Source organism: Vanellus vanellus (assembly GCF_965231255.1).
Source record: "Vanellus vanellus genome assembly, chromosome: 1".
Lineage (NCBI taxonomy): Eukaryota > Metazoa > Chordata > Aves > Charadriiformes > Charadriidae > Vanellus > Vanellus vanellus.
The window spans coordinates 95,813,216-95,825,413 of NC_138905.1; the positions used below are offsets into that span (position 1 = coordinate 95,813,216).

The window sequence follows — 12,198 nt, forward strand, 5'->3', positions numbered from 1 at the left end:
AGCTCAAGATGTCAAAAACCTTTCGGTATGTTGTGCTTTGTCAAGTGCAGGTTTGAAGACTTTTCTATAATCACATATTCACTGTTCTGTAATAACACATAAATATTCCTTGTGCTGATGCTATATATGACAGTGTAACATTCTTTCTTACTTTGTTTCAGCTTGAACTGAGCTGCAACATTTTGATGCTAAAATAGCCTTAAGATTTTCCCTTGATAAAATACATCTGGACTCACAACTTTTGGCCTATATTCCTGGACAGACATGCAGAAATGCTGTGATGCTACCTACACTGAGCTGAAAGGGACAGTTCAGGTTTTCAATAGCCCAAAATCAAATACGAGCAATACAAACTTCAGGTTTCTTGAGGTCAATCACCTATAGTCTACTGTACGTATATTTACTTCAGGTGACTTAAAAAACCCATCCCACTGCAACCAGCACCTTTTGTACTACTGTCTGTGAATTCATGTTCTCTGTTCTTTAAAAAACTTACAGGTAAGTGCAAGCACCATTCAAAAAAGCCTTATGTATTTACCACAAGAGGGAGCCTCCTTGCCTCAAAAAGCAAAGCTGTTTTTTTGCTACTTCATTTCTGCAATGTATTTTTTTCGCGGGGCGCTTTATCCAAGATTATTAGGAACGTGTATCTTTGTGTATGTGGGACTGTAAAATACAGCACATTCGAATACACAGGCAAGTGCAGAGAAGGATTAATGACTGATAATTGGTTTCACTTGTGAAACAGCTTAATGTTTATATGCACAAAAAGTCCTTTTTCCCTGGAGATTCTGCATATCAGCCTGCTCTACGCGTGTGAAAAAAGAGGAATACTGTGCAGGAAGCTGGGAGCTCTTTAACAACGACTGGTGGAAGATTCTGCCTCTTTCACTCTCTGCTGGCTAAATACCAGCTGATGCCCCACAGCATATGGTAAACATGCCTTGTTACAGCAATAAATGTGAAAGCTGGATTACAGAATTGAAAAGAATGGGGAATTATCTTAAAAGCAATCTACAAATGATGGATAGCTCTACACAGTTTGCACCGTAACCCTTGCCAAAAAAAAAATTAAAAAAAATATGGAGAATTGTCTGTAGATTTACTCACAAGAAGTTATCTTACTCTCAGATAGAGACAAATAAATGCTTCTCCAAAGTTTTATTTAGTTTTTGAGGAAACTTTTGCACAAAGTCCTCTTACTGAGAACTTGCTAGGAACAGGTAGAATAAGCATCTAGCATAAACAGGAGACATTCACAGCACAGCCTCAGAAGTCACAGCTGTGACTTGCAACAAAAGAGGAAAAAAAACCTTCCTCAGGAGGTAATTTTGAGACCTGAAAGTACAGACTTACCACAGTCAAATGTTGACTTCTTTGTGTTTCTAGACCACTGAAGTCAGCTTTACAGAAATAAAACCTTACTGACCAAGATCTGGGCACTAGAATCAAAAGTAATGAATACACAGAATATAATATATACAGGTGCTTATACAATACCTCAGGGATATCCATCATTCTCCTTAGTTTCTGATCTCTCCAGTTCCAATCCAGAATCATATATTTTGTGGAGTTCAAGCACAGGCCATCTAAAAAGACAATATAAATTTTACTACTGAGATAATATGACATGTGCTTATCAAAATGATTTTTGGCTTTTACATCTTTTGTTGTCTGTTGCCAAGGAACCTAACCTTTGAACACTTAAGTACTACATATGCTGGTTGGAAAACTAATGCAGTGACACTGCAAACTCCCTTAACCACATAATCCCATGCCTTTTTGGAAGATAAACACAAAAGCAGAACAACTGCTGTTGCCAGGCTGTCAAGAGCTAACATCCTGCCAGAAAATAATTCCTCAAGCTTCCTCCTGATGAAACCGCAGGAGTTGAATTTCCACAGCTGATGAGGAGTTGGTTAGTTACAAGGACCCTAGCCTGAAAACTCCTGTTAATGGGAACTGACAACGTTTAGCAGTTTACAGGACTGGGTGCTATGTGAATGTGAGTCAGGTCAATGGTGCTGCTGAAGAATTCCTTTATCCTCTAAATAAATGGTGGTGAAAGAAGAAAAGATCCTTTCTGAACTGGCCCGCCAGCTCTTCCCCGTTTTTTTCCATGGTCTTCTATACGATGCCCACAGTTTTTCATATCAGTTTTGATTCCTCTCCATTCTGTAGTGACCTGGCACTGCAATGTTAAGGTGTAAGGAAAGGACATGGCAATATGCTGATACGCTGAGCACTAACTATTTAATGTTAGTGGAGGGCACAGGAAGCAACAAAATTATGCTACTCCTGTACCCATTTGGAAGGTGTGGTAGAGTCTCCGTCCACAGCCAGTCCCTGATGAACAAACCAGAGTTGGAGCAAAGCAGTGCTTAGGAAGAGGAACGGAAAGAATCACCTTATCTTGTTATTTTGTTGTTTGTTTTTCTTTGTAAACATCACATATATTGAGTAAGTAAAACTACTCAAAATCTGGGAAAAAAAGACTTATATAGAATAATTAATTTCATCACAGGGAACTCAGAAATAAAATCAAATCAGCAAGCAGACCTTCATCTACCCCTCACAAAAGTTTACCCCGAGCTCAGAGTGACATATAATACAATGACTTATGCCATTATTTCCTCTTGATTTACTTGCAGTGTTTGGTTTCCTGGAGCTTTAAATCTTACATCATGGTTTTGCAATCACTTTCAAGTCAGCATAAATCAGTATTCCTGCCAAAAGAGGAAGTCCCCCACCTCTGCCTGCTCATTGCCTGATTTTGTGTGCACGCTGGTTTTGTTTTAATTGGGATCAGTTCTAATTGGGATCAGTTCATTGAGCTGCCAAACAGACTTTGGGTTAGCACAAGAAGCAGGAAGGGGGAATAAGTGGGCACTGACTGGGGGGACACGGGGAGGGGAGCAAGTATTACTCTGCCTTTCTCTGGTAATAATGATTTATGCCAGCTTAAAGCGATCATAAAATCAATGCCTAGAATCTTGACCTCATTTTGACTGACATAGTAGAAGCGGAGTACTACAACTTAGTACCAAAATCCACAGATTCATGTCAACCTAAGCACTTCAAAAACAATTGAAGTCTCGCTTCTCAGGAGACCAAGAATTAGATACCTATGGAGAAACCCCTCCTTGTTCTTTTACCTTGCTCCACTAGTGCTTTTACTCTCCCAGGAGTTCCAACCCCAATGTGGAACATGCCTTTCTCCAACATATTCATCTGTTCTTTGATCTAATTTGGAGACAGAAAGACAAACCACAGTATAACCACGACTGTCTTAAAATTTCTTCTCAAAGAGCTGGAAATAAATTCAAGATCTAGAATACCGTCAAGTAACAAATACTATTCATCTGTCAAACTGATATATCTAGGAGAAAGTTTAAGAAATATAATAGTCAGCTGGGCATCACACTTCTCTAGAAGTCCTGCCATTTTCAACTTTGAAAATCTGCTATTGCGCCAACTACTTCTGGAGGTGCGAACAGTATCCTTCCTTCAGCATCTAAACAAATTCTCTGGAAAAATCTGGAAAAGTGACAAAGTTGAATTAGCTCTAAACTCCTTCAAGATGAAGACACTGGAAAAACGGTGAAATAACGCGTGACATTTGTGTGTCTGACAGTATTTGTATCAAAGGCCAAATGTCTGCTCATTACTTCCAACATCCCCATAATTTGTGCTCTCCAACAGGTGTGGATATTGGGTATTCAGGCATCCAATTCACAGTATCACAGTATCACAGTATGCTAGGGATTGGAAGGGACCTCAAAAGATCATCTAGTCCAATCCCCCTGTCGGAGCAGGGACACCTAGATGAGGTTGCACAGGAAGGCGTCCAGGCGAGTTTTGAATGTCTCCAGAGAAGGAGACTCAATTGGCAGAATGCAAATATGGATGTTGATACAGTTTGCTTCTACAAACCTATGTGTGCGAGCCTTCTATTTAAACAGGCAAAAGCCATCTGAATGAGCACCTCAAAGGAATGTGGAACATCTTTAAAACATAGCACATGCATAAAGCATCTGCATTCTGCATAGGATTGCACCAGAGCCACTGGAGATGGTGTTTGTCTGGATTCCTCGAATTGCAACAGTGGGTTACCAAAGGAAGTTTTACATAGAGAAAGGAATGCTATAATGAAAGGTGCTATTGCTAAATGCTTTAAAAAGACAAGGGAATGACACTAGTAAGTGGTTTAGTTGTCCTCTCAAAATTCCCTTGCAGCTTTCTTACCTTGATGTGCTTTGCAAACAACTTGAGAACTCTGCAGTCCCCTTTAAATGCTGTCATCGACCTAGCAATAAAAAAATTGAAAAAGGAAATGCAAGCATCAGGGCTGGGATTAAGACCACACAAGAGGAAAGCAAAACTAGCTGGCATTTCTCAATTTGCTTGAGACACACAGTTCCCCAATGACCCCTGCTTGTACTTCGAACACTATGTACGATCTTGTTTGCTACTTGATCAACAGTGATCAACAACTGGACAAACACAATAGCAGATATCAGTAGGGGGCAATATTGTTTAGACAGCTTTTCAGATAATGTTGAAAGGTTATGGCCTGTGCTTTCACAGCTAACAGCTCAAAACTGACTGATCACCAAATTCTAATTAAAAAACATCTCAGTTACTGAGATACAGGCGTGAATGAACATGCGTGTGTGTGCACAACAAATGAAAGATCTGTGTATGGACCAATCTACATTTTACAGCGTCTTCCTGCAATGTGGCTACCAGGAAAACCTAGGCTACCACAGCTGTTAATGCAGAGATTGCTCAGAATCCAGTAAATGCAAACTAATTTGTCTGAAAACCTGACTTGTTTTTCTGATGCTCCATTTTGGCACACACTAATTATTCTATGTTCTGTATTAAACAAGCAGGAGACCCCATATTCAGTACTTACTGAATGTCATTCAAGACAGCTTTCTTTGCATGTCTTTTTGCAGCGTGCCAAAATTTCGATTTTCTCCTGTGCAAAGCTAAAGGTTTATATACAAGTATACGTATAAACCACCTAAGTCTCAGATGGTAATCCCTACACCCAGGGGCTAAGCGCTACTGGCACATCTGCCATATCTATGCTTCTATTTGTGGCATGGAGTCAAACTTCCCAACTCTCCATCTCATATTGTACTGATGGATAACCACAGGAAACAAGGTCAAGGCACAAAAGACAACCATGAAATCTGTGAGGTACACATTAATTCATCAAAGTCATCAAGACTTCTGCAATGAGAAGGGGGAGGGCAGAGAAGGGAAAAAAGAGGACAAGGAACACTGAAAATCATCATCTCTGCACAGCAGTTTTGCCAGCCTGAGCGAGCTGAGAACACAGACACAGACTTGGAGGCACTCAGGCCAGACACACTGGTTGGCACTTGAGGCCCTGGAATGCCATGTCCTCATTGTCTTTGGTGTGAAGTCACAATTTCTCTTGGTGGACCACAATGCTTTATGCATTTACTCTGTTCCCAAGTATAACACATTGCGTATTTCCCCAAGACCAGTTACACTTTATTTTTGGTTTTAAACAAAAATAGCACTTCCACGCAACTCAAGTACTAAGCGTTACCTCCACCTAAAACCAAACACCACACTCCCACAGTTTAAAGAAGCAAGGGATATTGCATCAGTTCGAGCCAATGAATTTGTTGGCTAGCAGAGGACAGTGTCCCAGTTTTGCCTTTATGTCTGTGGTTCCAAGACAAAACCTCTGACTGACTGCCAACCTCAACATAACATTTGCTGTCGACATACTTGATGAGTTCCAAGGAACGAAGGGCAGAACTGCAGATAACCAGCATCACCACCGACTTCTTCTCCTTGTGGTTTTTACGGAGTTTTGCCCACTTAGGACAGACTGCAATGAAAAAGCCCATGTACACACACAAAGAAAGTACTACATGCCACAATTTTAAATTACAGGAGTACATGATGAATGGTAGCCAGCAGCAAGAACACACATACTAACTTCTATGAGGTCTGGATCTCTGGCAACACTTTTACATTAATCATGGCTGAGAAATTGGAAAATAAAATGCCCAAAATAAATAAAGTACAGAAATATCACATAACTGAACAAATTAGATAAGCATTAAGAATCTACAGTTTATAAGATGACAAGCCCATTGTCTTCATTTGCCACATATGGTAATTTGTATGAGAGAAAACCAATTCAAAAGATATATTTAGCAGACAAAAAGTTCTAGATAAATACATGTAAAAGAATAAAAATTCTTTTGGTTCGTGCCAGCGGACAGCTGCAGGATTTTTACTGTAAGATAATACATACACCTACTATGAAGCCATAATAAATTACTGGCAAATAATCCTTAGCAATTAAAAGAAACCCTAAAACGTTTTGATACAAAAAAGTGATAAGAGTAAAAAAGAGCCAGAAAAACAAGACCTGTCATGAAAAAAAGAAAAAACCCTTAGAGTTATTAATATTTCATAATTAAAAATATTTTCAGGTGCAGATAAAAACTATAATACTATTGCATTAACAATGTTTTTCATACAGCTTTCATCTCATCCAACATTTTAACTCACTCTCTTTCAGGTATGAAGAAAAACTGTGGGTGAGATCATTGGCTGGCAAAAAACAGGAATCTGAAAACATAAAAGGAAAAAATACTTTGGCTGATGTATTTTTAACAGTAAAAGGAGCATATATGTTTGCAGTATAACCACTAGTTATATTGATGAAATCACAACTGTGTTAAAATCCATCATCAATAAATTACCATTTGTGAAACGAAGATTAATGTACACCTCGTGTACAAGAAGCTTTATATTGGATAAATCAATGAAGGTAACATCTCTCAACTCAATTGCAATTCATTTCTTTTCTCCCACCCACCATGAAACCCTGAATACAGGGCTACACAGGTATGATCACATACTTTAAAACAAGTTTTCATATGTCTTTGCCACAATCAATCAAAAGTCTTAGCCAAATGCCTTACAGTCAACGTGCTAGACCGTTCCTCCAATCTACCTATGATGGGAATACATTTGTAGAACACCCAAACAATTCATACTGTGTAAATGCAAGGACCTGCCAACAATCTACCTGTCAATAAGTTTGTTCCTCTTTCTGGCCTTTCATACTGTGGTAATCTACCTAATTATATTGACCCTAATGGTAATAGGTACACTGCATTTTAATGCATTCCTCTTCCTTCATTTCCCACTGAGCACCTAGCTTTTACCTGGTCACTATGTTAACTAGTAAGTCTTAAAAGCACTCTGTGGCAGACATGCCATTTAACTTTAAGCTTCATATAGAGGCAATACAGAAACATAAGGTCCAAACAAGTTCTTTGGAAGGCCTTTCCTTTCTCCAGTGTCTATATAGAAAGTCTAATTTCTTAAAACGGTGATTAAAATTAGATGGTCTAAAAACTTCCAGTCGTTGTTAGGAGTCCTTTGCCTGGTGGAACAATACTGCTCCGGCAGAGCATCAACAACTCTGTCCGCAGGGACCCACATATTTGTTGTCATTCTGCATGAAGTACAGTACCTCAGAGTGCCTGTCTATGGAATGAGATGTTTGCTCATATTTTAACTAAATTACGGAGGTTTCCTTACAAACGTTATTCAAGTTCACAGGGACGGCACACTGTGCTAATGCTGGCAGCGTCAATCCTTGACTTCCAGTGGAACAGACAGCGTGACAAATGTGGTTTGTAGCTGATGTCTAGCTGAAGTCCTGCCTGTGTAGTTTCCCTTTTATTAAATCCAGAGATTGACATTTATTGGGACATGAGCTCCAAAGAGAATGAATGTGTACAACAAATGTGTACAACAAATCATCAGCTGATTTACTTTTAAAATCACATTTAAAAGATGCACTTGATGCTGATGGGGAAGCATCATCATAAGCATTTTGTGGTAATCGGAGAGCTCTTCACTCCCACCATGGTCCTTTCCTCCCAGGGGTGAAATATCTTTGCTCTTGTTTTGCTCTTCTGAATACGTTGTCTCATTAATGACCGAACAATTCAAAAGATGGTTTCTAAACAACACAAGCTTCAGTCACTGGCTTTTCACCAACAGTCCAGCAACACTGGAGTATTAACAACAATTTTAAATGACAGTTTCTGAAAGGGGGAAAAAACACATAGCTCCAGACTGCAGCAAGAGACCGTGCTGACTACAAACCTGACCTTCTGCACCGTGTCAGTTAACAAGAACACACAACTCCAAGTAGTTGCTTGTTATTTGTTCAGTGCTTTGACATGAATGACTTGACAGCTGTAGAAGTTCATAAAATCCTTGGCACTCTAAGCCTCCAAGTCCCAGCACAAAAAGAAAGAAAAAAAAAAATCTCCATCCAACCCAAGAGCCAATCCATATGGAAATGGGTCACTTCATTAGCCCAAAGGGCTCTTTTAATAAGAAAGAAACCAAAGCAATTTATTATTTGCTAAAACCCCTAAAGATCTGAAAATATTTTACACAAGCTTTTCAAAGCAATCTATGTGGGACTTCCCCAGGTTTTTTTGATTCAACAAGAAAACTGAACTTGCCCCATAGAAATAAAGAAGGGTCAACCTAGAATCATGGATGTTAAGGAGGAGCATATTTATTTAGAAAGACAGGCTTAAACGCGAAAGAAAGAAACCACTGCTGGGCTAGAAGGCTCCTATATTAGCTATAGGTCACTGAGAGTTCAAGGACTATCAAAGGTGTACAGTTAACAGGCCGTTTGCTCTTCATGAGCACTACCAACAAATAATGAACAGTGCCTATAAAATGACAGTGCCTCTTTATCTGCAAAGAGGCAGAGAAGTTCAATGTTGTCTTCATCTCTAATGCAACCACCAACTGACTAAGCTAAACCTGTTCTGTCCTGCTTTGCCGTTTCTATCACTGGCTTTTAACTGGACACAGAATACCAGAAACCAAGAGGATCCTCATCATGGTTAAAACTTGGTCACTTTACACTTGGACCCAAACTACCATCTCATTTCATGCTACTCCCTGAAAAACCATTGCATTCAACATCTCACAACCACGTCAGAGTGACATCTTACTATTTCTTTGTCTACTCCTGTCAGCCCTCCTATTATGCATCTGGATTGCCTTGGATAATCCCAGACACAAAATACACTTTCACTCTCTCATTTAGCATCTTGGAAACTATTACTAGGAATCATATGATTTCTATTAGAAAAGTGAGCTCCTGAAATTAATACTCTACAGTAAAAAGACACATTTAAGCAATGTTTCTTTTCATTTCCATAACTCCAAGAAACCTCACATTTATTCTTAACAAACTAACATCTCTACTTAAACAGCAAATTAATGTACAGTATAAGAAAATATTTCCGTTAAAAGGACAACTCAAGACCTGTGCCAAAAATCCTTTCTTCTGCAGAAAAAGAATGCAACAGTTCATGAAAAAAAAAACAAAACAGTATTTATCTATTAAATATAGGATAAGTTACCTGACAGCTTTAATTCCTCTATTTCAATCACTGAACGGTTTTCACCAAAATGTTGACTAAGCAGATTTTGTAGATCCGCAGGGACACCAGGTTTTGGAGTGGATTTTTCCAGAATATCAGAAATTTTCTTCTACAAAATCAAGCAAAATGGGTAAGTATGGCATTTCTTTAATTTCTGCTCTTCAGCTAGCTAGCAGCACTTTAAATAAATGTTCCTCCATAACTTTATACAGTGATATTGGCTTAATTGCAGCTTAATTAGAAAGACATCTATCTTACAATGGAACAAGATTCTCTTCATCTTTAGTGGGAATGCAGACTTCAGACACAAATTCAGATACTTCAATGAGATGGTCTGTGAGCCTAGAACCAATAAAGTCTTCAGCACTCACCTGAAATGCCTCTATAACAAAAACATAACTGAAAGTTGGTTTTGTGAGTTTTGCTATTGTTACACTTAAGTACCACTTTAAAAATTCAGGGGTATTTCCATAATTTGTTCTAATTTATTATTCTTAAAGCATAACAACAGTAATCAAGGGGTTATATAGATCTTGATTATATTTAGATTAAAACAGGGTAACTATATCTATTTTGGAAGGAAAGATGGTTAATTATGTTCACAGAATACCATGCAAGTGTGATGAAAATGAGTTAAAGGCTCACAAAACCAGAACGCAAACAGAAGGAGTTCAGCAGCTGCTTTGTTCTTCCAAAATGTAAAATTTTTAAACCAAACTACTAATTTTTAGAGCCCGGACATGACTTCATAATGATTGTGTTTTGGACATGACTTCATAATGATTGTATTTTACACCTTAGGAATGTTAGCAAGTAACAGGTCTGAATTTTCACTGAAGTGAAAGAGTTGCTGTATTTTTCCCCATAATTAAATGGGTTATGCAGGCAGAATAGCCCAGGGTTCCTGTTATCTGGATGATCTGCCAACATTTAAGAAAACAGCAGATTTGCAAGGATAGAGCCAGCCCCAAGAGAACGGCAAGAATGGGAAGCCTCTCTTGCTCTCAGTGAAAAGTGATTCATTTGTGAAAGGCCAGCTCAAGGTTTCTCAGCTGCGTAAGCCGAACTGAACTTGCCATCATGAGGACACATGGTAGCATAAGCCGAGAAGGGAAAAGGAGCATGAGGGTATGGTTACGGTGGAGCAATAGAGTATGCATCTGCGAGACAAAGAGATTTCAGAGAGATGAGGTGGGCCTGGAAGCATTTTTGGCAGCTTTGGAGGGGTGGTGGGTACCTTCAGTGCAAGTTCAGCAGGCTAAGGTCTGAGGCAGCAAAGATCAATGGAAATTTTGAAGAGAGCTGTAGCAGGAATTTTAACGTAGGGAACAGATCTTCTTCCATCCCTCTTTCCCTCACTCCATCCCAGCACACATTCCTTCCTCCTCTTCCATTCCCCACCTCTCCGTCTCTCCCTCTTGCCCAATACACCCCAAATACTCCCATAACGCCAGCATAAGGGGCAGAAGGCTGAACAGGGGAGAGCCATACGGGGGCTGCTGAAGCCACTCCACCCCACAGCAACAGCAAAGCAGGCAGCTGCCTCTCCCAGCTGTCTGCCACTTTGGCCACTGCCTGTTTCACCTCTGCTAAAAGCCAGCTGTGTGTTTGCAAGACTCCAGCTGAATCTTTGACAGAGGGATACATGGAGATGAAGTACTTATGCCTTCCTCTCAGTCTACCTTTGGCCTCGTGCAAAGCCCTCTGCAGTCCCTGGAAGACTTTCCAGTGGATGTCTGGCTGTTTGGCAGGTTTTTGCGGTGCCTGAATCCGCAGCATCCCTTCCCAAGTTTCACCCTCATTTGGCACCGTTGTATTTTTCTGCCATGCAACAAGTGTCTTCCCAAAGAATGACCAGAGGCGGCCTGCAGTGCACACAGCCTTTGTGTAAGGCCCACAACTAAACCTCTTTGTGGTTCTTCCCATCAACCACAAAAGCTCTTCTCCAGCCCCAGCCCCACAACCTGCCACTTAATTGACCCATATTTGGGAACCTCTGATTTAGCAGACAGCATGACAGAACTATCAGGTTCATTTTACTCGGTAATTCAGCCTAAGGTGCTGGTGCTGTTCCACAGGACCATTACATCATTCATTGGGCCACTCAGTTCCTTTAGGAAAATTATGGCACTCTGGAGGGAAGAAGTCTGATACTAACGAGAAATTCCGTAAGAGCAAGAGCAAGGACACCTGAGCAAACTCTCTTCCTTCAAGGAGAGCTGTGGGGATACGTTCTTCATGCAGGAAGTTTTATTATTTTTCTTCCAATTCATTCCAGATGCTTAAAAGCAAAGAGTTCCCCCCCCCCCTTTCCTTATTTTTGGAGAGAGCACTTTGTTTGGAACCCATAGATCAACCTGATAAATATTTCCTGATGGATTTTTTGACAGGCTATGTGTGTCAACTTAGTGGCCTAGCTCCACTGAAACCAAAGGTGTAACTAAGAGCCTATTGTTTGCCTGAGAATGGGGTCTCTCTGTTAGGTCTAGTTCACCAATCTCTGTCGTGGGATGCTTTCGATCTGGCAGCAGTGGAATAAGCACCGCGGTGCCTTCTGCCAGAGCTGCATTTAAAGCTAAATCCCACTCTTCCCTCTTCCCATTCCCTGGATGATTAAGAGGCCTGACATAATACAAAAAGGCCACCTCTCAGCCTTATGAGGGAGCCAACTATTTACAGTCTGTCCTGAAAGACAATTAAGTTGCCT

The 12,198-nt window shown here is 40.0% G+C and overlaps 1 protein-coding gene across 3 annotated transcripts in view; it reads right to left on the reverse strand.

Moving 5' to 3' along the window:
* Positions 1 to 12,198, reverse strand: part of CMSS1 (cms1 ribosomal small subunit homolog) — a 245,818-nt gene that overhangs the window by 2,605 nt on the left and 231,015 nt on the right. For 2 of the 3 annotated variants that reach the window (XM_082496659.1, XM_082496658.1), the window contains exons 4-9: positions 9,471 to 9,600; positions 6,568 to 6,627; positions 5,773 to 5,875; positions 4,246 to 4,306; positions 3,156 to 3,243; positions 1,501 to 1,589 (exon numbers count right to left, since the gene is read on the reverse strand). In XM_082496659.1, coding sequence (XP_082352785.1) covers positions 1,501 to 1,589; positions 3,156 to 3,243; positions 4,246 to 4,306; positions 5,773 to 5,875; positions 6,568 to 6,627; positions 9,471 to 9,600 — 531 coding nt within the window. The remainder of the gene's footprint in view (positions 1 to 1,500; positions 1,590 to 3,155; positions 3,244 to 4,245; positions 4,307 to 5,772; positions 5,876 to 6,567; positions 6,628 to 9,470; positions 9,601 to 12,198) is intronic. The other variant, XM_082496660.1, reaches the window with a different exon arrangement.